Genomic DNA, 27,018 nt, shown 5'->3' on the forward strand with positions numbered 1-27,018 from the left:
TGTCAAGCACAGTTAGATAGCAACATAATGACCAAACTCTTGACAAAACTTGGATTACATATCAACCATGAGAAGTTGACTTCTCTGCTATCTTGGAGCCACTCTGGATACTATAACTTTTTTTTTAAGGTATAACATCTTTATTTAGATATATAAAAACATATCTTTAAAAGTTTCTACCAGCACATTAATACAATCTTACAGCTTAAAAAAGATAAAAAGATGAAAGAGAATAAAAACAGAATACAATGTGGCTTTCTTATCAGTGCTTACTGCAGCATGTCAATTTAAAGGTTAGCACTCCCAGACAATGCCGGTGGGGTTAGGTGCACATTATTCTGCACAGTGGTCCAATTTTTCTAAAATCCTGTAGGCGTACTGAACGAATTTAGCCAATTTTATGTTTACTATAAAATTATGCTTGATAAGTGTATCCTTTGAAGGAGAGAGTGTCTACTATTTTTCAGAAGTGTCACCAGCTGTTTTGGATATTACATCCAACGACTCAACAGACCTCATCTCTACTCGGGTCCATTGCATCATGCATTTATCTAGTCTCAAATGTGCGTCTTCAGGTGAAACCTGTACAACAGTGCCTTGAGGACCAATGACCCGAATGGAAAGACAGTTGAGAAGACAGATGTTCGAAGCATGTGTGCTGTAGTTACACATGCTTTGCATACTCCTGTCATCTAGCGTTGGGTCTGGATATTTGCAGGTTGTTTTTCTTTGAAGAAGTCATTTCCTAGTCATGAGTTAAGGTGGCTCCTCCTTTCGGTGATAGTGCGTATGGTCATCGACTCCATTGCTAGATTGTTTTCACGCAGAGAGTGAGAATGGAGTAAGTAAGTGTAGTACAGAGATCTCCAGTGTATACATGTATAATGAAGAACTGCAACAACTACAGGTACCCGGGGAGGCGGGTGGGCGCATGTGAATCTACGGCTCTACATCCCAAGAACAGATGCTTACAGGGTAGGTAACATAATTCGTTTGAGGCATGTGTGCTGAAGATACACATGCTTTGCATAGACTACAAAGCAGTATACTCCCAAAGTGGTGGCTAACCTGTGGATGTTGTAGTATTAAGTACTGCTTGTCCTACCTTAGCTTGTTGCCGTGCTAACACATTGACACAATAGTGTTTGGTAAATATATGTAGTGTAGACCATGTAGCTGCCTTACATATGTCAGCTAGAGGAATGTTACCGAAAAAGGCCATTGAGGTAAGGGTCAGCACAGACTTGCTTGCGGTCGAAGACAACAGCACCACATTGTCAACTCGAAGTTAAGAAGATCTACATCGAGATGCTCAGAAGTGTATGTTTTCTTATTTCTGACTCCCTTTAGCCAGGTGATGATTGGAGGATTAGATTAACCATGATAATTGCTCAGGATGATCCTACTCAGGAGCATCGTCTTCCTCTTGATTTGCCTCCAAGGCTTATTTTGCCTATAAGTGCAATACCGCGTCCATTGACATCAGAACCAAAACCTAGACCAGCCGTGTCTCCATGTAATGAAGGCCATCCACAATACTCTACGCCAAGACCTTCAATGCCAAAAATACATAAAAGAAGATGAACGTCTTCGTATTCTCCATCACAGACTAGGAGTTATTGCACTGATTCCTAGTCTCCTACACTTCCACTTCTCTGGCAGCTTCACATCTAAGACTGTCTTCTGTAGATGACGTTTCGACCTTCAAGATGTTTTAGTTAGAGGAGCCAACAGACTGAATGTACAGTTACCAGCGCCTCCGGCCTCAGTCTCTGTCATAATGGAGACGCTGCAACAACGAGCCCCACCAAGATCCACCGAGCCCTTGGCACCGTGTTTTAAAGAGCTTGCGGAAGATAAATTCCTTTCTTCTTACACCATTAAGGCGGCAACTCCTCTACTTTAAAAAAAATACAAGGACTTAGAAAAAGATCTTATAAATCTGAGGCAAGACACTAAGCCTGATTCACTCATAGTTAGAAAGAAACATCCTTCAGCGCCAGAGACTTCAGTCCTGAACCAGTCACCAGTGGGGAAGCCACGAGGACGGATCATAGGAGCATCGCAATGGACACACCCTGAGGCAGCAAGGGCTTGCATGAATGCCTGATTAGTAAACGTGGAGCTTGCCTCCACTGCCAGTAGGAATGAATGGCTGTGTTGAACTCTTTCATTATGATTCTTGATCTCTCCCAAACTTGGTCTTCAGAGTGTGACTACAGGAGTCCCTCAAATCCTCCCTTCCCATGGGACATCCCTACCCCTAATCCGGGGTAAGATTGTGAGCTGGTCTCACAACTGTTTTTTAGCACCACATTTGCAGTGACACGTGTGCTCACAACCACGTGCATTTCAGTGTACCATATGCTTGGTTTCAGGCTCATTCTCTCCTTTCCAGTGTGAGTTAAAACCTTTTCTTATACTGTGATATACCTTTATCTTTCCAGGTTTTCTGAAGTTTCATAGTAGAGTCGGACCAAGGTCAACCTACTTAGGTGGATTAATCTTAGTCTCTTTGAGACTAGATAGGAGCCCATATTTCATGCCCTGATGAATGCCATGGACCCTCCTGGCCACGACGGCAGAAACATGTTGGTGACACTAATAGGGATGGGGTACTATACCCCCTAGTCCCTTTTCTTGGTTTTAATATTGAGCAAATTCTGCAGAATTAACATTTTTATGTAGCATTTGCATCGATTTTTAACATCACTCACTCACTTTCTTATTTAAGGAATCGCAAATTGCGATTCCTTAAATGCAATGTAAGAAGCACATAAGAAAGTGCGATTTGTCCTTAAGGAATCACAAGTTACCACCAACTTCAAGTTAGTGGTAGTTTGCGATTTCACTTAAAAATGCACTATTTTGCATTTGTTAAAATGCCATGTGGCGCACATAGTGTGCCCCATGTGCACACATGCACATTTCAGGGGTGCAACAGGATGTCCTGTTGACACCCTGGCACCCTTGAAATTGCATTCTCAATTTTCAATTATCTATTTGCTAATCGTAAATTGAGAATGCCTTCCCATTCATTCCATTGGGTCTCTTAGCCCATAGAAATGAATGGGAAGGTATTCATTAAAAGCGAATCTCAATTTGCGATGCGCAAATAAGTAATATGTGGGATTCACAAAATTAATAGCAAATCCCACATACGCTGCATTTTGCGATTCTCAAATTGCGATTCACTGAAAATCGCAATTTGAGAATCACAAACTCTTTTTTCATACATATGGCCCCTGGTGGTTTGTGAGATGCCCAACACCACATAGGTAATCTGCACAGTGTGGCTCTACCTTCTTTAAGAATCAGACACTTTGCCAGCGTAGCTTTTTGTTGTTTGATTCATGTTAATTGGCGGCCAGCTTACCCCGATTGCCCCGTAGCCTCTTCTTCCCGCCCCTTTTGAACAATAGGGTTCTTATGCATATATATATATACTAGCAGCCCGTCCCGACGTTGTCCGGGTATGAATTGCTGCCGCCCAGTAGTATTTTGTTTTGTAGGATTTCGTTTTGATAGCACTTCTTATCTGTGACAGGCCTGTGAAACGCTCCGATTCACAGTGCACTGCTGATGCACTTAAGAGTGCGCGTTCCGTAGTGTGTGAACTCGAGTTTCCCTACTTTATTTTTCCTTGCAATATTATATAGCGCAAACACGACAACATGGCATGAGCCCAATTTACATTACAGAAGAACACGTTAATTTGTGGTAGGCACGGGGAGACAAAGTGATTTGCCTGGAATCACAGGATGTTGAGCTGATGCCGACATACGAACGTAGCTCCCCAGCTCTAAAGTTCGCAATTCTAGAACTTGTGGCGGGAGGTGTGTCTAAAAGTGTATGTTGGTGCTGGCCATCAATGAGAGAGACCTGTGCATTTTCCAAATCGGTGGTGAAAAAATATGAGTATGTCGCTGGAGATGTGGGCCGCCGTGTCACCAATGTACTTACCGGGGGAGGGTAAACACCCATTATTCCGCAACTTTCTTTCCGCATACCATCACTCCGCATACTTTCATTACGAAAGTACCATGACTCCGCAATGCCATTATAACGCATGACATTACTTTTTATATGCTTTTACCACGCATACATTTACAACAAAATTCGTTGTAAATGCATGAATGTTAAAAGCATGTTTTTTTAAAAAAATGTTTGGATAAGGTAAGTATGGGTATAGGGGTATATGTTTTGGGGTATTGAGGTATATGTTTTGGGGTGTTTGGGTATTTTAAGGGTTCAGATATAGTTTTGGGTTATGGGGTAGAGGGGTAGTTTTTGGGTTTAGGGATAGGTATGGGTTTTGGGGTACAGGGCTAGGTTTGGGTTTTGGGGTATAGGGATATTTTTAGGGTTCAGGGGTAGGTTTGGGTTTTTGGGTGCTGTGGTATTTTAAGGGTTCAGGGCTAGGTTTGGGTTTTGGGGTACAGGGGTATTTTTAGGGTTCAGGGCTAGGTTTGGGTTTTGGGGTACAGCGGTATTTTAGGGTTCAGGGGTAGGTTTGGGTTTTGGGGTATAGGGTTATTTTTAGGGTTCAGGGCTAGGTTTGGGTTTTGGGGCACAGGGGTATTTTTAGTGTTCAGGGGTAGGTTTGGGTTTTGGGGTACAGGGGTATTTTAAGGGTTCTGGGCTAGGTTTGGGTTTTGGGGTACAGTGGTATTTTTAGGGTTCAGGGCTAGGTTTGGATTTTGGGGAACAGGGGTATTTTTAGGGTTCAGGGGTAGGTTTGGGTTTTGAGGTAGGGGGGTATCTATAGGGTTCAGGGCTAGGTTTGGGTTTTGGGGTACAGGGGTATTTTTAGGGTTAAGGGTTAGGTTTGGGGTTTGGGGTACAGGGGAATTTTAAGGGTTCAGGGCTAAGTTTGGGTTTTGGGATACAGGGGGTATTTTAGGGTTAAGGGGTAGGTTTGGGACTACAGTGGTATTTTTAGGGTTCAGGGCTAGATTTGGGGTACAGGGGTATTTTTAGGGTTCAGGGGTAGGTTTGGGTTTTGAGGTACAGGGGTATGTATAGGGTTCGGGCTAGGTTTGGGGGTACACAGGTATTTTTAGGGTTTAGGGATAGGTTTGGGTTTTGGGGTACAGGGTATATTTATAGGGTTAAGAACAGTAAACCCAGACTGGAACAGCTTTAAAGACTCCCTCCCTCAAAACCCTCTGTAGAAGCCAAAGGCGCGGAGATACTCCCTTGGGAGTGAAGCCAGCGCGGTACAAACCTGCAAAATAAAATAAATAAAATAAGATGGGTTAGTGTTTAAGGGTGTTGGGGTATTTTAAGGAGTAAGGGTGGGTTATGATTATGGGGTGCAGGGGTATTTAAAGGGAGCAGGGTGGGATTAGCACACGATATGAGACATGGAATGAAGGGCGGAACGTACCACATGCCCCCAGCGTTGGTCACACCCCCAGCACACGCCCACAGCACAACGCAGACATGCCCACAAGGGACTACTTTGCTGGCACGGTTCTTTTACCTTTTAAATGTATATGGTGGGCGTCTGCATAGCCTATGTCCCTCGCTGCAACTGCCCTTTCCAACGCTGTATTGGGTGTTGTGATTGATGCTGTGGTTCCTGAGATTACCCGCCTCAAAGGTTTGGGCTCTCTCTTTATTATATTAGTATGGATATATATATATATATATATATGTAGTGTGTGATTTTCACATGGAAATCCTGCTGGCAAAACATGATGGCAGCCTGTACGTGCACAAGATGCGCACGCAGGTGTGGTGTACTCAGTGTGTTCATAGAGAAGTATTTTGGTGAAGAATAACTACACACATTCACATTGATAACCACTTGTGCTTCTTATTCTGTGAGAATGAGGACTGTGATTGTCATTTTCTGTTCCAATAACCTCCCAGCTGATGCTCTACCCAGTGTGTTATCTGGAAACAACCCATTTCTGTTTTATTTTACCTTTGAGAGCACATGTCTGTGTTAATTGCAGATAGCACAACACCGTGCCAGGCGTGTGTAACAAGTCCTCTGCATGTAAAGGGTTCTGTGCTTCAGTTGTGTTTCATGACTGATAATGCTCACAGTTGCTACACACTCTTTATTCCTTAGGGGCTGTTTTCCTCCAAACGAGCTTTATGAATTCAATGTGTTTCTTTTTCAAGCGGTTTTGTGGTGTAATTGAGGCAGAGATGCCCCTCTCATAAGTGCATGGTTAAACCTTCCCTCTACCTCTCCCAGCCTTTTTTGAATACTCAACCCCTGTTAGCCGGGCTAGCACCATACGTAACGTCCTTGCTGTTTCAAACTCTTATGTATTGTTTCGTGTTACCATGAAGGTCCTCGCTGGTGGAATGTACTGTTTTCAAAGGTGTGTTCTGTGCTTCTTTTGAACTGGACTCATCCACTCCACACTTCTCTTTCTGTCTTTCCAGACTCCGCCGGGGCTGTCACATGCTCATCAATCATCACATCTTCACCAACCTGATCTTGGTCTTCATCATCCTCAGCAGCATCTCTCTGGCTGCAGAAGACCCCATCCGGGCGCACTCCTTCCGGAACCATGTAAGAGCTTCACCCACACAGGGTGCCCTGACCCTCACTCATCCTAAAGAGAAGCTTTTCTTCCGTCTCACGGGAGACTGATAATCCCACCCTTATCCCCTCCTCCAAGTGCCACCTAAGGACATCTCTGCCCCTCACTCATCCTAAAGAGAAGCTCCTCGTCTCACGGGGTTGATAATCCCATACGGATACCCTCCTCCAAGGACCGCCTAAGGGCACCTCTGCTCTTTATTCATTATTTTTCTGGGTTTAAGGACCCGCTTCTGTGTCCACTCCTTCCATAGACACGAGCGATCCCTACTGGCACAAGTGCTACAACGACCCTCATTGATCGTAGAGACAACCAACCCCACCGTCTCCGTGCTCCAAGAATTCCATTCTGTCATTGATGAATTATGCAGAAACCTGCAATTTTAGTTGAGTGGCTGCTTCAACGACTGACTAAGTTGGCTTCATTGATGCAGGAATGGGGGCACTGTGGACACAGATTGATAAAAAATTAAGCATTTTGTCCTACAAAAGTGCGCTTCAAAGTCTGTGGGTCTATCCAAGGCCAATCAGTCTGGGCCACACACTCACCCCATGAGTACATAGGCCTTTATCCTGCAAATGTGGTACGGGTACTAGATTCTGAATTTTAAGACATTTGAGCCAGATCCACTTCAAGCCAAGGAGCACTAGAATTGATACTTCATATAATCCGCCTTTGCTCTGCTTGAGTCTGGGTTGCTCATGACACCATCTTCCCAGAATCCGGTGAGGAGGAGAGCGCTATTCATTGGTGCCCAAGATCAACTATGGAAGGCATGGAAGGTAGTGTTCTATGGAAGGTAGTGTTTGGCCTGTAGTAGGGGAGGTCCAGGGTCCAAAACTGTGTATTGTTCTTGGAGATGACATCAAGTCATTATCAGACATAAAGAGGGGAGCGACCATGTCTTAACAGTATTGTTTGCAATTTAGATTTCTCTTTAATTGAGGAGTTTTTTACAGCAATAGATTTGCATACTTCGACACTGATGTGCAGAGGCAGGACTCCAGCAGCATTTCCACGGCTTGCCTTTTGCACTGACATCACCCCTTTGATTTATGTCCTTTTGGCGGGTTTCGTTTTCTTGGACTATGCCAGTATACGTATCTGAGTACCTGGCTTGCCTGTGTTGGGCAATGCATCGGCTCACGTTTGACATTCAGAAGCAAACACCGACAACTGGGTTCACACTCCTTCTGATGCTTTTATTGTGTGAAAACAAGTTTGTGTATTGTAGTTTCTGATGGATACTTCTAACCAGAGATTCTCCAACATTGGATCTTGTATACATTCACATGCCTGAATCATTCCCCGTCGTCAGGCGGGTGAACCTCGATACATAAAAATAGCAGTATATAGTGCTAAAATGGGCAAAGGACAGAAACAACATTATCTGTTTAGTAGCACTTTCACCATATTTGACAGAACAGTCAAATGAGGTGTGAGCTTAAGCTCTCCTACTCCCCGTAGATGCCACCATAGCTCATGTTTCTACCGCACGTCGGGTGTGAGGGAGCCCCTGTCAGAGCGCTGCTCTCAACTTTCAGTGACCCTAAAATCTGTTACTTTCTTGGTCTGCCCTGGATTTGAAGCAGCCCTGTTTCAGCACTGAAGAACTATGATTTGTTTTTAGGGAATATTTGATCAAAATCTGGGCCAAGGAGATCTTTATATCTGAGAGCAGAGAAGGCCCGCCCACAAATGAAACATAAAATGATAATAACTGGCTGTAGCGGGCACCAGGCATTTCTTCGGTGGGACGCCAGGGTGGGTGCCAGTTTTCAGGTCCAGGGGGGGGCGTTTTTGTTACTGCGGGCCTGCAATATCGACCCCCGGTAACTAAATCGGCTAAAACCGGCCCTTGCAAACAGTTTACCAAGGCTGGTTTCGGTTCCCAGTCCAGGCCTGATTATCATTTAATGTTTTTTCTTCTAGCACTGCTTGAAAGCAGTGGGGCGACGCTCCTCCGCCATAGTGCTCCCTCGACAGCCATCACCTCTGTTTCCTCCACCAGGTCCAAGAGAGCCACCCCCCTAAACCATTCAAAAACCATTGGCCCCACCAACGCCTGAAGACATGGATAACGATGAATCCAACACCTCTGTTTATCCTAATATAGATCAGGAGGAGGATGAACTTCCGCAAGATGGCGGAGGATAGGGCGGTGTTGCGGGGGATGAAGCTATCCCAAGGGAAGTGGATGAAGCACCTAATCCACGGGATTAAACAGATCATATTTCAAATTTTCCTTAATGAATGGAAAGAGCTGCTGAGTAAAGCCAATCTACCAATTAAGCCTATGGATCAGCAGCGTTTCCTTTCCTACTTCAAGGAGCAGCCACGGAAGTCTGTGAGATCAATACCAGTTTTGGATTTCCTCTGGTTGGAAGGCCTCGAGCTGATGAAGACTTCGACTGTGGTTCCAAAGGCGATACCTAATCGGGAGAAGTGTGAAGGTTTGGACGCTGCTCCGGCTGGTCTCGCTGGACATTCTAAACAGGATGAAGTCACCTCTTCAGCGGTTCAGAGAAGGTCTAAGAATCCAATCACACTGTCCTCTGGTCCGCCAGACAAGGAGAGTAGACGTAGAGCTAATTTGGGCAGAAGAATTTCATCTATGGCAGCGACTTCAATCAAGACGGCCAATGCTTTGCAATTCTAGGGCGTTCTGATCGTCAGGTGTAGGATGATATTGTTCCACTGCTTGAGCTCATCCCATAAGATGAGAAGGAGATGGCGGGAGCGATCCTTAGGGAAGGAGAACGGGTGCAGATACAACGGTCTAATACAAAGCAGAGCCTTCAACGGACTGTAATTTGAACATAGCGCACATCTGAAAATAAGCATGGCGCCTGCATGGAACATGGGGTGATGACACAAAGGTCATGAGTTGGCCTGGGCGTAGTTCACAGAGTTTTGCTACTCTGAACTCCGCAAAGTTACAGAAAAACTCCACAAAGTGCAGTGCGAACTGAGGTTTGTGCTGGTATTTCTGCAGCTCGGGTAGAAATTCTACAGAGCGCAGGTGGGGAAAAACCTCCGCTGTACAACGCGAAGCAGAGTTTTCAATGAAAAAACTCTGCAAACTCAGCGAACGTAGCAAAGATCACTGCCCAGGCCTAGTCATGAGCAATTGCAGCCAAGCCTTCGAGAATGGAAGAGTCTGGCCTGCGTCATTACCTGTTATGGAGCAGCCCAGACTTTGATGGTTTTGCCTCTGAGTCCTGGTGTCTGTCCCGACATGCTGCTTGTGTAATACTCCTGGGGTTTGGGCTGCTTCTCGCTCTGGTTTGTGGCTCCTGGTCATTCCCTCTCTTTTTATTGTTCTGTAGTCTGCGGCTGTGTATTAGTTAACACTCCTTCTTTCTATTCCAGATCCTCGGGTACTTCGATTATGCTTTCACCTCCATCTTCACTGTGGAGATCCTCCTGAAGGTACAAAGATGCACATAGTGTGTGTGTGTTTTGGGGAAGTTGGGGGGGGGTATCTGCTGGGGGCTCTCTGCTAATGTTGAGCTTCTATCTTGAGAGTGTGAGCCCCAATGCTGCATTGTGGGGTCAGATAGCACCCTGGGAGGCTGAGGGGGAGATGAGGGGCTGTCAGTGAGTGGGCCTCTTTCTCTCTACTTCCTTTCCTTCTTTCAGTTTTTCTCTCCATCTCTTTTTCATGCCTGTCCTTTTCCTTCTTCTCTCCTTTCAACCCACGTTTGTCTTTTTTATTCCTGCACCCACTGCTCTGTTTCTCAGTTCCCCTTTTATCTCACATCCTCTCTCTTGCTCCCCTTAATCCTCTATCACACAAACATTAATTACCCTGCTTCCCACTTTCCACCCCCCTCTCCCACCTATGTCCGTTACCCCTCTTTTACTCATCTATCAATGTGTCCCCTGTTCTTTCATCTCTCTTGTCTCTGCCTCCCAATTCTCTTGTTCCTCTCTCCTCTCTCCTGCATCCTTTCCTTGTTACCTTCTTCTTCTCCACTCTTTTCTTTCTTTTCTCTACTCCCTGTTTTTCTCTCCCATACTCCTCTTCCTCATGTTTTTTCTTCTTTCTTTCCTCTCTTATCCCCTCTCCTGAATCTGGATCTTCCTCCTTTCCCTTGTTATCCTCTTTCTATTCCCACATTCTCTCGTGGGTCCTTTCTCTTTCCCTCTTGTCTCTTTCTGTGCCCTTCTTTTATCTCTGTCCCTTTCATCTCCTCGCTCCTGGATACTTTACTTCCCCCCCTTCCCCCCCTTCTCCCCTCCTTGCCTCTTTTTCATCTCTGTCTCCCTCCCCATACTTGACTGTACCCTGGACCGTTGCCTCCTTCCCGTCTCCTCCTCTTCAAGTCTCTGTCTCCTTCTCTGTCTCCTTCTCTGTCTCCTTCTCTGTCTCCTCCTCTTCAAGTCTCTGTCTCCTTCTCTGTCTTCTCCTCGTGCCTCTCTCTCTTGTGGACTCTTCTCTCGCTCTTTCTCTCTCCAGATGATGTCCTACGGAGCCTTCCTCCACAGGGGATCTTTCTGCAGGAACTGGTTCAATCTGCTGGACCTGCTGGTGGTCAGCGTGTCCCTCATCTCCTTCGGCATCCAGTAAGTGCCATGGAGTGGCTTCCAGTGGCCCTTTCATCTCCACTCTTGTCTGGTGATGCCCCACTCTCTCCCACACCTCCTCCTCTGTCCTGTCCTCATATCCTCTCTCCTGCTGCCTTCCCCTGAGCCCTCCAGGCCGTTCTGCATCCAAGGAACCTTCATTTAAGTCATAAACAGAGATTCCCTCACCCTGGGAGAGACGCACACAGATGGAGGCAGCAATATCCAATGTGTGGGACCTGAGCCAGGATCCCCGGATGCACAGCCTGGTCTCTCTGAAGTGAGAACCCACCGGCCTAAGCAGGGGCGGGAGAGGCCTAGTGATTGAAGCCCCCTGCCTAAGCAGGGGCGGGAGAGGGCCTAGTATTGAAGCCCTCTGCCTAAGCAGGGGCAGGAGAGGCCTAGCATTGAAGCCCTCTGCCTGAGCAGGGGTGGGAGAGGGCCTAGTATTGAAGCCCTCTGCCTAAGCAGGGATGGGAGAGGGCCTAGTATTGAAGCCCTCTGCCTAAGCAGGGGCGGGAGAGGCCTAGTATTGAAGCCCTCTGCCTAAGCAGGGGTGGGAGAGGGCCTAGTATTGAAGCCCTCTGCCTAAGCAGGGATGGGAGAGGGCCTAGTATTGAAGCCCTCTGCCTAAGCAGGGGCGGGAGAGGCCTAGTATTGAAGCCCTCTGCCTAAGCAGGGGCGGGAGAGGGCCTAGTATTGAAGCCCTCTGCCTAAGCAGGGGTGGGAGAGGGCCTAGTATTGAAGCCCTCTGCCTAAGCAGGGGCGGGAGAGGGCCTAGTATTGAAGCCCTCTGCCTAAGCAGGGGTGGGAGAGGGGCTAGTGATTGAAGCCCTCTGCCTAAGCAGGGGCGGGAGAGGGCCTAGTATTGAAGCCCTCTGCCTAAGCAGGGGTGGGAGAGGGGCTAGTATTGAAGCCCTCTGCCTAAGCAGGGGTGGGAGAGGGGCTAGTATTGAAGCCCTCTGCCTAAGCAGGGGTGGGAGAGGGCCTAGTATTGAAGCCCTCTGCCTAAGCAGGGGTGGGAGAGGGGCTAGTATTGAAGCCCTCTGCCTAAGCAGGGGTGGGAGAGGGCCTAGTATTGAAGCCCTCTGCCTAAGCAGGGGTGGGAGAGGGCCTAGTATTGAAGCCCTCTGCCTAAGCAGGGGCGGGAGAGGGCCTAGTATTGAAGCCCTCTGCCTAAGCAGGGGTGGGAGAGGGCCTAGTATTGAAGCCCTCTGCCTAAGCAGGGGTGGGAGAGGGCCTAGTATTGAAGCCCTCTGCCTAAGCAGGGGTGGGAGAGGGCCTAGTATTGAAGCCCTCTGCCTAAGCAGGGGCGGGAGAGGGCCTAGTATTGAAGCCCTCTGCCTAAGCAGGGGTGGGAGAGGGCCTAGTATTGAAGCCCTCTGCCTAAGCAGGGGTGGGAGAGGGCCTAGTGATTGAAGCCCTCTGCCTAAGCAGGGGCGGGAGAGGGCCTAGTATTGAAGCCCTCTGCCTAAGCAGGGGTGGGAGAGGGCCTAGTATTGAAGCCCTCTGCCTAAGCAGGGGTGGGAGAGGGCCTAGTATTGAAGCCCTCTGCCTAAGCAGGGGCGGGAGAGGGCCTAGTATTGAAGCCCTCTGCCTAAGCAGGGGTGGGAGAGGGGCTAGTATTGAAGCCCTCTGCCTAAGCAGGGGTGGGAGAGGGGCTAGTATTGAAGCCCTCTGCCTAAGCAGGGGTGGGAGAGGCCTAGTATTGAAGCCCTCTGCCTAAGCAGGGGCGGGAGAGGCCTAGTATTGAAGCCCTCTGCCTAAGCAGGGGCGGGAGAGGCCTAGTGATTGAAGCCCTCTGCCTAAGCAGGGGCGGGAGAGGGCCTAGTATTGAAGCCCTCTGCCTAAGCAGGGGCGGGAGAGGGCCTAGTATTGAAGCCCTCTGCCTAAGCAGGGGCGGGAGAGGCCTAGTATTGAAGCCCTCTGCCTAAGCAGGGGCGGGAGAGGGGCTAGTGATTGAAGCCCTCTGCCTAAGCAGGGGCGGGAGAGGCCTAGTATTGAAGCCCTCTGCCTAAGCAGGGGCGGGAGAGGGCCTAGTATTGAAGCCCTCTGCCTAAGCAGGGGCGGGAGAGGGCCTAGTATTGAAGCCCTCTGCCTGAGCAGGGGCGGGAGAGGGGCTAGCATTGAAGCCCTCTGCCTAAGCAGGGGCGGGAGAGGGCCTAGTATTGAAGCCCTCTGCCTAAGCAGGGGTGGGAGAGGGGCTAGTGATTGAAGCCCTCTGCCTAAGCAGGGGTGGGAGAGGGCCTAGTATTGAAGCCCTCTGCCTGAGCAGGGGCGGGAGAGGGGCTAGCATTGAAGCCCTCTGCCTAAGCAGGGGCGGGAGAGGGCCTAGTATTGAAGCCCTCTGCCTAAGCAGGGGCGGGAGAGGGCCTAGTATTGAAGCCCTCTGCCTAAGCTGGGGCGGGAGAGGGCCTAGTATTGAAGCCCTCTGCCTGAGCAGGGGCGGGAGAGGGGCTAGCATTGAAGCCCTCTGCCTAAGCAGGGGCGGGAGAGGGCCTAGTATTGAAGCCCTCTGCCTAAGCAGGGGTGGGAGAGGGGCTAGTGATTGAAGCCCTCTGCCTAAGCAGGGGTGGGAGAGGGCCTAGTATTGAAGCCCTCTGCCTAAGCAGGGGCGGGAGAGGGCCTAGTATTGAAGCCCTCTGCCTAAGCAGGGGCGGGAGAGGGCCTAGTATTGAAGCCCTCTGCCTAAGCAGGGGCGGTAGAGGGCCTAGTATTGAAGCCCTCTGCCTAAGCAGGGGCGGGAGAGGGCCTAGTATTGAAGCCCTCTGCCTGAGCAGGGGCGGGAGAGGGCCTAGTATTGAAGCCCTCTGCCTAAGCAGGGGCGGGAGAGGGCCTAGTATTGAAGCCCTCTGCCTAAGCAGGGGCGGGAGAGGGCCTAGTATTGAAGCCCTCTGCCTGAGCAGGGGCGGGAGAGGGGCTAGCATTGAAGCCCTCTGCCTAAGCAGGGGCGGGAGAGGGCCTAGTATTGAAGCCCTCTGCCTAAGCAGGGGTGGGAGAGGGGCTAGTGATTGAAGCCCTCTGCCTAAGCAGGGGTGGGAGAGGGCCTAGTATTGAAGCCCTCTGCCTAAGCAGGGGCGGGAGAGGGCCTAGTATTGAAGCCCTCTGCCTAAGCAGGGGCGGGAGAGGGCCTAGTATTGAAGCCCTCTGCCTAAGCAGGGGCGGTAGAGGGCCTAGTATTGAAGCCCTCTGCCTAAGCAGGGGTGGGAGAGGGCCTAGTGATTGAAGCCCTCTGCCTAAGCAGGGGTGGGAGAGGGCCTAGTATTGAAGCCCTCTGCCTAAGCAGGGGCGGGAGAGGGCCTAGTATTGAAGCCCTCTGCCTAAGCAGGGGTGGGAGAGGGGCTAGTGATTGAAGCCCTCTGCCTAAGAAGGGGTGGGAGAGGGCCTAGTATTGAAGCCCTCTGCCTAAGCAGGGGCGGTAGAGGGCCTAGTATTGAAGCCCTCTGCCTAAGCAGGGGTGGGAGAGGCCTAGTATTGAAGCTCTTTGCCTAAGCAGGGGTGTGAGAGGGCCTAGTATTGAAGCCCTCTGCCTAAGCAGGGGCGGGAGAGGCCTAGTGATTGAAGCCCTCTGCCTAAGCAGGGGTGGGAGAGGGGCTAGTATTGAAGCCCTCTGCCTAAGCAGGGGCGGGAGAGGGGCTAGTATTGAAGCCCTCACTCTAAGCAGGGGTGGGAGAGGGCCTAGTATTGAAGCCCTCACTCTAAGCAGAGGTGGGAGAGGGCCTAGTATTGAAGCCCTCTGCCTAAGCAGGGGTGGGAGAGGGGCTAGTGATTGAAGCCCTCTGCCTAAGCAGGGGCGGGAGAGGGCCTAGTATTGAAGCCCTCTGCCTAAGCAGGGGTGGGAGAGGGCCTAATATTGAAGCCCTCTGCCTAAGCAGGGGCGGGAGAGGGCCTAGTATTGAAGCCCTCTGCCTAAGCAGAGGCGGGAGAGGGCCTAGTATTGAAGCCCTCTGCCTAAGCAGAGGCGGGAGAGGGCCTAGTATTGAAGCCCTCTGCCTAAGCAGGGGCGGGAGAGGGCCTAGTATTGAAGCCCTCTGCCTAAGCAGAGGCGGGAGAGGGCCTAGTATTGAAGCCCTCTGCCTAAGCAGGGGTGGGAGAGGGCCTAGTATTGAAGCCCTCTGCCTACGCAGGGGTGGGAGAGGGCCTAGTATTGAAGCCCTCTGCCTAAGCAGAGGCGGGAGAGGGCCTAGTATTGAAGCTCTTTGCCTAAGCAGGGGCGGGAGAGGCCTAATATTGAAGCCCTCTGCCTAAGCAGGGGCAGGAGAGGCCTAGTATTGAAGCCCTCTGCCTAAGCAGGGGTGGGAGAGGGCCTAGTATTGAAGCCGTCTGCCTAAGCAGGGGTGGGAGATGGCCTAATATTGAAGCCCTCTGCCTAAGCAGGGGCGGGAGAGGCCTAGTATTGAAGCCCTCTGCCTAAGCAGGGGTGGGGGAGGGCCTAGTATTGAAGCCGTCTGCCTAAGCAGGGGTGGGAGAGGGCCTAGTATTGAAGCCCTCTGCCTAAGCAGGGGCGGGAGAGGCCTAATATTGAAGCCCTCTGTCTAAGCAGGGGCGGGAGAGGCCTAATATTGAAGCCCTCTGCCTAAGCAGGGGCGGGAGAGGCCTAGTATTGAAGCCCTCTGCCTAAGCAGGGATGGGAGAGGGCCTAGTATTGAAGCCCTCTGCCTAAGCAGGGGTGGGAGAGGCCTAGTATTGAAGCCCTCTGCGTAAGCAGGGGCGGGAGAGGGCCTAGTATTGAAGCCCTCTGCCTAAGCAGAGGTGGGAGAGGGCCTAGTATTGAAGCCCTCTGCCTAAGCAGGGGCGGGAGAGGCCTAATATTGAAGCCCTCTGCCTAAGCAGGGGCGGGAGAGGCCTAGTATTGAAGCCCTCTGCCTAAGCAGGGGTGGGAGAGGGCCTAGTATTGAAGCCCTCTGCCTAAGCAGGGGTGGGAGAGGCCTAGTATTGAAGCCCTCTGCGTAAGCAGGGGCGGGAGAGGGCCTAGTATTGAAGCCCTCTGCCTAAGCAGGGGCGGGAGAGGCCTAGTATTGAAGCCCTCTGCCTAAGCAGGGGTGGGAGAGGGCCTAGTATTGAAGCCCTCTGCCTAAGCAGGGGCGGGAGAGGCCTAGTATTGAAGCCCTCTGCGTAAGCAGGGGCGGGAGAGGGCCTAGTATTGAAGCCCTCACCCTAAGCAGGGGTGGGAGAGGGCCTAGTATTGAAGCCCTCTGCCTAAGCAGGGGTGGGAGAGGCCTAGTGATTGAACGCAAGTTGACTGACGTCCCACAACGCCCATGTCCACGGTTTACAGGCCGAGGAAGCTTCTTACCCTGTGGCTCACATTATGCCTTTGGCCGAAAGAGCTGAAGCAATGAGTTCTGCCTGAAGAACTATAGAGGAAAAACTCAGCATCAGAACTTAAAAGATAACACTGGAACGCATCATAGAAATGGATTTCCAAAGCTAGAACTTTTATTGATAAAACCTAATGAAAGATGAAATATGGAAAATCATTTTAATGCTTGACCCCAATATCAGAGGCAATCGTCGTGAGCATACTGGTCTTTGGAAGACCACTGGAGTCCACGAGGAGCAGGGACAAAAGAAAAGCTAAACTTTCAGTAGGATTAAAACCCCTGGCAGGCCAAGTCCAGAGTCCTCCGGGGGCGTCAGAAGGAAGGCCAAGCATGTTCAGGAGAGTAACCTGGGCACTCACTTCCAGTGCTGGACCTCACTGTGTCCTCAAGGAGCAGGGCCACACAGCAGGCTACATTAGCCATGGGTGACTGTAGACCCTCGGTTGAGGTCAGAAGGAGGGCACATCTGAGCAGAGTGTTTCTGGGTAGAACAGGGCAGATAGATTCCCCACCCCTATCCACCCAGCCCCATCCACCCAGTTTCCTGGTCATTCTGTGCTCCCCCCTGAGGTTGTGGTCTCATCTCACTGCCCTATCCTTGCAGCTCTACCACCCCCCCTCTATCCCCCCCCCAGTGTCCTGGTCATTCTGTGCTCCCCCCTGAGTGTGTGGTCTTCTCTCACTGCCCTCTCCTTGCAGCTCCAGCGCCATCTCTGTGGTGAAGATTTTACGAGTCCTTCGAGTGCTGCGTCCCCTAAGAGCCATCAACCGAGCCAAGGGTCTGAAGGTAGGAGACTACAGAGGTGCGATGAGGGGGGCCCCCTCAAGAGTATGAGGAGGGCCCAGGGGTGTGAGGGTGAGAGCAGAAGTATGAGAGGAGAAAGGCAAAGCCTGCAGGAAGGGTCCGAGGTGGGTGGTACTGATTACAGAGGTGGAATGTGGCCGGGAAGCTTAAGGGCGTATCGTAAGCATGATGTGACTTACAAGGCGCCCGAGCCTGCGGATAGATAGAGTCTTTACCAGATAAGGCGTTACTGAAGGTAAGTAACTTGTTCATCTGACCTATTAGACACCATAACTGAAATAGATGAATTATAGAAGCATAGTCTGAGGCATGCAATGGTGTCCAGCTGTGTCGGAGGGTGATATTGGGGTTGTTCTTGAGGCGAGGCCTCAAGAACACCCTCCTTTCGTAAGTGCGTTATGATGTCATGCGAACCAGCTGTGAGGTCTTTACAGACTATCGAGTCACCCAAACATATCCGACAGTTCCGTGTGCCGTTGATGTGTCTCCTGCATCCTGAGATTGCTCATTGTTCAGAGGGATGCCACCAGGTGAGGTGACCCTCGTATTTGGGAACAGACATCGGGCCCCCTTAGTCCGATGCTGGCCAGGTACTCTTCCTACAGTCTAACTGTCAGAGCATACCGAGCGCCAAGGTCAGCACTGCAGGCAGGAGAATGCAGTGGGAACTGTATACAAAACATCTGCAAACATGCATCGCCTTTGTCCAACCCGGTCCTGCAATGATTGCCCTCCTGCCTCGCCGGCTGCCCTCAGCACGTTCAGATGGGATTCTCTGTAGGTGAACCCTAGGGCTCCATCGTATCCCCTGTATTATCCCCACAACAGAGACAGCCTAAGAATCCTCACTGACAGGAGCACTAACATCCATCATTAAAAGGACGATAACCTTCTCTACTTCTGAATCACCATCGGTCTTGACGTTCAGTAACTCAAGGTCCGCCTTGATCAGAATCAGAACGGGATATCCTGGGGCTGCCGACCTCAGCCCCACGGAAGACTGCGTTCCTCCTGTTCACCATCTCTACCAAGCAATCACGGACTCAAACTTAGCTCTGCAACATGTATGTAGATGAAGGCCAATGGAATGTCTCGGACTCACCTTCGACCCACACCTCTCCGCTAAAGAACACGTCATCAAGAAAACCAAGAGAGCTTGTAACAGCTCTCCTCCCTGAAAATACGTCAACCCTTCCTATCTCAAACAGACTTCAGAATGAAAGTCAAAACCTTAATCTTCTCCATACTCGAATGAGGCAACACTTTCAGCGGCTTTGCCAACGCCACACAGACCCCCTGGAGAGCACCCTGCACCCTCCAGCACATCCCTTCAAAAGCCTGAAGAAGATTGACCCCATCACCCTAAGGTTGAAAGACCTAAACTGGCTCCAACTACAAGCACCCGTCAACTGTAACGCCTGCTGCCACGTAGGCAAAGCGATCAGGCCTCTATACCCAGCCGCTGAGACAATACCCATCCCAGGAAGACGGTGGAGAGACACTCCAGGAGCATGGACATGACCAGATTGGAAACAAAGACAACATTTGGAAAATTTGAATACCAACTCAAAGTATCTAGATGCAAACAGTTTGCAAATTACTTTTGCAACAAGATCTCTGATTTCAGGAAAGAAATGGATAATTTGCCCATTTTTAAACGGTGGGAATGTCCTTTTTGCGGTGTACGTTTGTGCTCCTCTGGCTGAGTGCTCCACTGCGGGTATGGTGTAATGGTGTATCCTTGTCTTTATTTTGGCCAAAGCCTCGCACTGATCTAGTGCGTATGCAAAGGCCTAGTACTGCCACTTGACTTGAGGGAGGTCCTGGTGCTGGAGGGTCGCACCAAGCGTGCCCCTCCAAGACCTGAATCTGGAGGGTCGCACCAAGCGTGCCCTTCCAAGACCTGAATCTGGAGGGTCGCACCAAGCGTGCCCTTCCAAGACCTGAATCTGGAGGGTCGCACCAAGCGTGCCCTTCCAAGACCTGAATCTGGAGGGTCGCACCAAGCGTGCCCTTCCAAGACCTGAATCTGGAGGGTCGCATCAAGCGTGCCCCTCCAAGATCTGAATCTGGAGGGTTGCACCAAGCGTGCCCTTCCAAGACCTGAATCTGGAGGGTCGCACCAAGCGTGCCCTTCCAAGACCTGAATCTGGAGGGTCGCACCAAGCGTGCCCTTCCAAGTCCTGAATCTGGAGGGTCGCACCAAGCGTGCCCTTCCAAGTCCTGAATCTGGAGGGTCGCACCAAGCGTGCCCTTCCAAGTCCTGAATCTGGAGGGTCGCACCAAGCGTGCCCTTCCAAGTCCTGAGTCTGGAGGAGGGCACCAGGTGTGCCTTCATTTGTTTTATAGTGAACCACCGTCCCTGTCATGGGTTTTACATGTAGCGTGGGGCTGGCAGTGGACAGTGTTTTCGGCTGTAGTAGTTGTGACCAGATATTTTTGATCTGTGTCACAGAGTGGAGGGCTTTTATCCCACATGTGTAAAGTTTCTCATATATGCGCTAGCCAAGGTCGTAGGAATAACAAACAGTGCGTGTTATACATATGTGCGTGCAGCCTCTGTGGTTCCTGCATTGCGTGCATTTGTGAACGAGAGTACCGAGGTCTGTGGGTTCCATCTTGGAAGCCCCTGGCCTGTCCTTGTGCTGGAGCTGAGGTTGATGCTTCTGGTGTCCCCAGGTCCAGGGATTAAAAAGTCAGAGGCACAGGGGGAGGCACACAGGTGACGCGAGCGGCCTAGTTGAAGACTACATTGGAACTTGGAGAAGGAAAAACTATGAAATCCAGAAGGAAGGGAAGAGACAAACCAGAAATGGAGTGTGGAATGGAGCTGAGAATAAGGTAAGTGTTCTTGGTCAGCCCTCCGTAGACTGCCTTCTTCCCAGTCGTGCTGGTCCTTGGCGGCCGGACCTCCTTCCTACCCAAGGTTGTGACACCTTTTCACATCGGACAGAACATCCCGCTGCCGACTTGCTTTGCTGCATCGCACCCTTCCAAAGCAAAGGAGAGACTCCACCGCCTGGATCCAAAGAGAGCATCATCGTTCTACAGGGATCGTCCTAAAGACGTTCGAGTGGACGATCAACTGTTTGTGGGATTTGTTGGAACAGAGAAAGGTAAAGCAGCGCAAAAGAGACCCATCTCCAGATGGAGCGGCCGCTGCATCAAAATCTGCCATGCACAGACCAAGAAGCATCCCCCCGAGGGTGTGCGGGCTCATTCCACCAGAGCCAAAGAAGCGACCAGCGCATTAATTCATGAAGTCCCAGTCCTAGGCCTCTATTAGGCAGCTATGTGGGCATCGCTGCACACGTTTGCCAAACACTGCTGCCTGGACAATCGGGTCCGGCATTATGGGCATTTCACTTGTTCGGTCTTCCAGGACATTTTAGTGAAAGCAGTCCGCAGACCCACCACCAGGGATACTTTGCTTTGGTATCTATTCTAAGTTGCGGAATCTGTGGCCAGAAGTCTCTATCAGATAATCAAGTTACCTTCGGTAATGGCTTATCTGGTAGAGACTCTAGCTGCAGATTCCTTACCGACCCTGCTATCCGCCCCATTCTGCGAACTGTGGCTTCCATTCTAAGAGACCCTTGAGGCCCTCACTTGGGCACTGTGGCCGCAATACCTCAGCCTGTCTCCGTGCTTCTGGTGCAGAAAATTGTCACGAATCTGAGGCCAGCGCTTTGGGCTGGCTCCTATATAGGCACCACGAACTGGACTTCCGGCGCAGATTATGCCACGCAAAGGTGGATGACGCCACCTACTGGCACGCACGGGGCCTGCTCAGAAAACATTTTGGATCCAGTCTGACACTTGGGGGTTATTCTAAGGCAAGGAACCTGCATCTAGATGGTTTCTACCAGATAAGGCGTTACCGAAGGTTAGCGACTTGTTTTTTTATGTTTGTGGCAACACATTGATCAGTGACTTTGTCAAGTTGAGAGAGTTTAGAGCTGTTGTTGTCGAGATATTACATTGTGAATGTTCACAGTATTCAAAAAGTGACCTGACTTTGCCAGATTTGAAGTCTGAAAGAAAGAAAGTCACCTTAAGACCAGGATGTGTTGATAGTGTGAAACCCAAAACTGCGGATGTATCAGCGAATTGTGTGATGAGGGAGGACTTCATATGAGGAAGAGGTCAGTTTTGTGTAAGAGGAAATGTTTGTGAAGACGGTAAGAATCCACAGAGAAGGCAGAGCTCTCAAGTCTTGAAACTTCTTAGAGGCGAGAACTCCTGTCAGCGTGGCACAACACGGAGGTATATTGATATGTTACTATACCTTGTAATGTACAAGTGATTCCCTGATCAGATGTCCTGGTGCTACAGACCTTCTGATGATGCTCCTCCGTTGTCCCCAGCAGATCAGGTAAATAAGACCGTTTCTAGAGCTTTCCAAAAGGTAACATGCGACTGAATCTGCTGTGCGTCAAGCTGCTCTGTTCCCCAACCCCACAGCGTGCTCGCTGACTTCCTGCTTATGTCGTCGCTCAAAGTGTGGATTTATTTCATTATTTTGCTTTGCGGAGGCTTGTTGTTACACTGGATCGGAGATCAGAAGCAGGAGCTAATAATGCAGAAGGGACAAGTGGCCCAGAATGGAGCAAAGCAGCAGAACTGGTCTGGGCATGATATGAATACGGGCTACAGTCCTCAAGAGAGAGGCTCGGCTCTAAAGAATTTGGGAGGGTTTCTACGCAGTCCTGACACCCGACCCATGCCTAAACCTAGCTTTATTAATCCTTCTGTGCATCTTGCTGACCCTCTAAAGTGAATTAATAATGCTGTTTCATAAGACCTTCATAACCGTCTACAAGTTCGAAAACTTCAGGAGTATTTATTATTCAAGCCTGATGGACTTGTGCCAGCCCTCGCAGAGCAAAGCGAGCGACACCTTTTGAAAAAGACTTGGGTAATAAGCAGCTCATAGAAGAAACCCATAGCTGCTTTTCTGAGCTCAGATTTCCAAAACAAAGAATCCGCTTATTAAAGCAAACAACGTCCAAAATGCCCTGCGCCTAGCGAAGACTGCGGCGGAATCTACGGAGAAGAGCTCCAGTGGTTTAAAATCATCACGTTCAGAGTCCGTAAATGAAGTTATGAGGACCTCATATCTGACTGATATCACTTCCCACTTCAAAATATAGATTCCGCTCTAGAGCCCTCCGGCGTCATCAACGCTGGCCGAAGAACCAACACTCTCTACTTAGAACTGCATGAAAGAGAGAATCCGTCAAATGCACAGCGGACTCCTCAGACCTTGGGCTTGGACCTGCAGCATTTGGCTCTTGGGTCGTATCCACTGTTTCGCAATCATAAGTGTTGTACGACCACTGAGACGAGGAGTGAACTCACGACAAAACCAGTGGAAAAGTTCTCTGCGTTCTGCTCAGTAGCCATCTATGTCCTTGCTTGGCTAGTCGCACTCAAGACAGGCAATGATCTTGATTGTACAACACCGGATATTTTAAAGGAAAACTGTCCTCACATCTGAAGGCAAATAGACAACCTCTCTGGCAGTGGATACATCTACTGTAACCCACAGATGGCAATGGAGAGCCCTCCACTGTCCAAGAGAAGGGGTGAGAGAGGTGAGGGTCTGGATACCTCCTCCCGACTTAAACTATACTCACAATATTGTATCCAGACTCAAAAAAGGCTCTAAAACTACTCAAATCCTCACGTGGCGTGTACCGCACAATGCGGAAAGGAAGCAGTTCCTTTTTGTCATTTAGCCCTCACACACCCTACTGGTGTCATGCTTCATCGTCGGGTTCACCCTACCCCTAAAGGTCTGGGTGGACTCTACTGTATTCCAGGGAGCTCTTAAGAGATGTAGTCCAGAGGGACTTAAAGATAACATTCTGCTACAATCCCCAGGTATCCCTTGTATTCACGGGGCTTAGTGGACCTTAAAAGAGAGTAAAAAGGGTCTTCTTGGAGGTTAGGGTCCTATGACCATAATAAACTCCCAACATGTTTCAGCCCAAAATTCAGTGGCCAAAAAAGGCCCTGGGCTTTCGTCAGGGCACAATACTTATTCCCTCCCCGGTGTTGACCAATATTTGACCTATATATTAGTGTTGAAGGTACAGAACGCTGTAACCTTTGTGACAATAATATTATTACAGTTAATAACAATGGGGAGAATACTTATCTCCCTTCTTTTGAAAGCAGAAAAATCCCTCTAAATTAAAGGGTAACAATTATATCACATGGATCACGGTGGGGGAGCCTTGTAGTTCAACGTACTTAAAAGGTCCTGCCCGTGGCAAACCGATTAGGTATCCGTGGATCCCGGCATATAATTGTTCCCCTTTAATTGGGCGGAATCTCTGAGAGTGAATTGAAGAAACTGCGGTTGAACTTAACAGAAAACAATTATTAATGTATTAAAATAATACCACTGATTAGAATTGTTTAAACGCAGGTGCAGCTGCTGTCCACCCTTCTTTCTCCTCTTCCTGGTTCCAGCGAGACAGGTTTTCATTATTATCGTTAAAAAGAAACTTTCAGCATAACATGTATTTATTTTTTCAATACATTCTTTTCTATAATTTTTAACATGCACGTGTGGATTTGAACTTCTTGTCTCGGTGATGTCCCTCCTCTCTTGAAGAGCAGCCTTGCTCTCAGCCCCTCTACCGAGGGTAAGTCAGAGAAGGGAAGCTTGTATTCAATGTCGTCCTCGACTCATCTCTGGTCTCAAGGCCTGGATGGAGGAGACTCTTCCATATGTTCAATATCTTTGAAATATTTAGAGATAATGGCATGACAGAGACAGTTTGGGGTAATTTGAGGACCTCTTTGGGCATGGGTGCAGATTTGAGGTGTGTAACACGCCTCGGTGTGTGGTGAGCATTGGCGGTGTGCAATGGTTAGTTTGGGTTTACACTCAGTGGCTGTAAAAGAAACAGTGTGAGTGTCTCTGTAAAGTCTAGGTTTGTGAGGGCATCTCGCAGGTTTGGGCAGTTTTGGAAAGCAGTAGGATCCGTTTTGGGGTTCGTATAGGGCGGTTTCTGGAGTATAATGACAGTCTTCCATATTGAAGTGACCTTTGGCACTCTTTTGATTCCAGCACGTGGTCCAGTGTGTATTTGTCGCAATCCGCACCATCGGAAACATCATGATTGTCACCACGCTGCTGCAGTTCATGTTTGCCTGCATCGGGGTCCAGCTCTTCAAGGTAAGAGAATTGCCCCATCGACTCCACCTTGAGGGGTGTAGAGGGCTGAGGCGGAAAGAGACGCAGGCAGAAAAAAACTGAAATATGAGGATGAAGACAGGGACAGGCGGAATATTAGAAAAGATGAGAGAGGAAGGAAAGTAGGAAAATGACTTTAAAAGTGAAGAGTGGGCAGGAAGGTCATAGAAGAAAGGGGAGTATGTGGGGAGCAAGGAATAACAGCAGATGGGCAGGGATGTAGAAAAAGAGCCAAAGAATATGAAAGACAGAAAAATAAGGAAAAAGGAGAGGAAAGGCAAGGAGCAAACAGTAGAGTGAATGAATAAAGAAGTGGAGGCGGAATCCAGAAGAGGGCAGGAGAGGCAAAGACAGGCTATTGAAGACCCCATTTATGCCAAGCACCTGAAAACAGCATTAGGTACATTCGTAAGGAGGTGTTTATATCCAGATGCAAAGGCCATGAGAGCGCATTGGTCCTGCGTGGTCTTTCGATGCTGTGAGTCATAAAGGTCTCCTCCGTCGCCCTCTATATTCGATGGGCTTCGAGGGAGAGGGTCTTTGGGGGTTTCGTTGTTCCTGTTGGACCATCCCTTGAAACTTGCCTCGTTCTGTCACTCTGGAGCATCATTGACTCTTCAGTCCCTCAAGGCTCAGGTCTGTCCGCTCCACTGTTCAATGTATACATGGCAACCTGGTGCTCGTGTTCTGCAACCCACTAGTCCGCTTCGAGATGCGTGCAATGACTTGCACATCTGCCTTAGGTTACAGAATCATGACAGAGATTGCCAACAGCTCATGTATTGCCTCGTACATGTCGATCTGGAAGTGCCTCCTCCTTTCAGAGTTACTGGCACTTGGCACTGTGATTTCCTTTCACCTCCCATCCAGCCGGCCACCCTACTTCCACCCCACGCACAGGTCTTGGGAGTCATCCTCATTGCTGATCGCTGAGTCTTGCGCCTTCGGCTGTCCGTGTGGGGTTTCTCATCCTGCTCTTCCTGTATCCCAGGACCACTCTATGCCCTTAATGTGCTGACCCCAAACTACCTCTCCTCTGCCTGACTCACTAAGATCTCCATGGCCTGGCATAAAGCTCCCTTTAGTATGTCTCAATCACCTAGCCCTCCATGGCCTGGCACCAGACGCCTCTCCCTTTCCTGACTTACTGAGAGAATTAGGGAGAGGATGTGGCCTAACAGCCAGAGCGGTCGACCTTGGAGCTGGGAAACCAGGTTCGAGTCTCGGAAGGGACACTCAACATCCTGTGATTCTGGGCAAATCACTTAATCTCCCCGGGCATAACAAAAATAAACGAGTCCGTCTGTAACGTAACTGGTGCTCATGTAAAGCACTCTGATACCTTTGAGTCTTGTTCGCGATGTATAAAACTATAAAAAAAAAAACTGATCCCTCCATCTCCTGGCACTTCAGTACTTCTCCCATTCCCAATCCACAGAGCCCACCATGGGCTGGCACCAGACTGCCTCTCCTGTAACTGGCCCACAGACCCTCCTTGGGCTGGCACCTGACGCCTCTCCCATCCCCAACTCACCAAGACCTCCGTGCCTGGCGCCAGACGGCCTCACCTGTTATTCATCAACAAAGAACTCCTCGGGTGGCACCGCGCCACCTCTTGAGACCAGAGTCTTCCTACCGTGCCCGATGCCAAGTACCGGCATCGAGGAGCCCGCGTCTCATCGGCAGATCAAGGCTCCATATCCTGGGACTCTTCTGGCGTGAACCTGACCAGGGGAAATTCAGAAAAGCTTCGAACGTGCTCCAGATCTGCTGAACCTCAAGACATCAGCGGCCCAAGCTCGCTGGCAGATTTGAATGTTTGTCTACTGGCTCCACCGTATTGCTCGGGGTCGTCCCCCTCATCTCCCTCCCTCCAATCTTCGCATTCTGAAGCATAGCATTCCAACCCTTTAAATAAATAAATCAGGCGAGGCGTGAAGTCACCAGAAAAGGCAAGGGTAAGACACAAGAGAATAAGCTAAGGCACTGGGAATATGAGGAAGGACAAGAAATACTCAGAAGCAGCAGGAAACATTTGATGAAATTGGGGATAAGGAAGCCCTTTTTCCAGGGGCGCAGTTTGCCGATGCTGATCTGTGCTTTGCTAGCGCTGAGGTCACAAAGTCAGATGAATGCCTCATTTTTATTTTTCAGGGCAAATTCTTCAGTTGTACTGATGAGGCGAAACACATGCCAGAGGAGTGCAAGTGGGTACCCAGGACGCTGCACCGCGCCTGCTGTTCTTATCAACATGCCTGACCTCCACCAAGTCCCCACCCCCAGACCACATCCTCTGTCTCCACTCCTTGTCCTGATCCTTGCCTTGTCCTGTTTCAGGTTCCTGCTCACACTGACTCCTGTGTCTGTGGCTTCACCCCATTCCCCTGATGAATCACCCCCTTATGCTACCAGATTCTAGGTATTTATTATTTATCGTAGTCTCTCATCTCTCTGGCTTTAGTTGACTTTAAATACCATTTCCATGAATTTGTGCAGAAGTAGTTGACCCCCAAAACGAGCATTTCTCAGAGACACACCTTCCCC

The 27,018-nt window shown here is 49.8% G+C and overlaps 1 protein-coding gene across 1 annotated transcript in view; it reads left to right on the forward strand.

Annotated features, from left to right (window-relative positions):
- CACNA1F (calcium voltage-gated channel subunit alpha1 F) overlaps positions 1 to 27,018 on the forward strand; it is a 291,317-nt gene that overhangs the window by 140,685 nt on the left and 123,614 nt on the right. The window contains exons 21-26 of the mRNA XM_086940156.1: positions 6,406 to 6,535; positions 9,939 to 9,998; positions 11,029 to 11,135; positions 17,159 to 17,246; positions 24,349 to 24,456; positions 26,629 to 26,681. Coding sequence (XP_086796282.1) covers positions 6,406 to 6,535; positions 9,939 to 9,998; positions 11,029 to 11,135; positions 17,159 to 17,246; positions 24,349 to 24,456; positions 26,629 to 26,681 — 546 coding nt within the window. The remainder of the gene's footprint in view (positions 1 to 6,405; positions 6,536 to 9,938; positions 9,999 to 11,028; positions 11,136 to 17,158; positions 17,247 to 24,348; positions 24,457 to 26,628; positions 26,682 to 27,018) is intronic.

Source organism: Lissotriton vulgaris, chromosome 10 (assembly GCF_964263255.1).
Source record: "Lissotriton vulgaris chromosome 10, aLisVul1.2, whole genome shotgun sequence".
Taxonomy (NCBI): Eukaryota; Metazoa; Chordata; class Amphibia; order Caudata; family Salamandridae; genus Lissotriton; species Lissotriton vulgaris.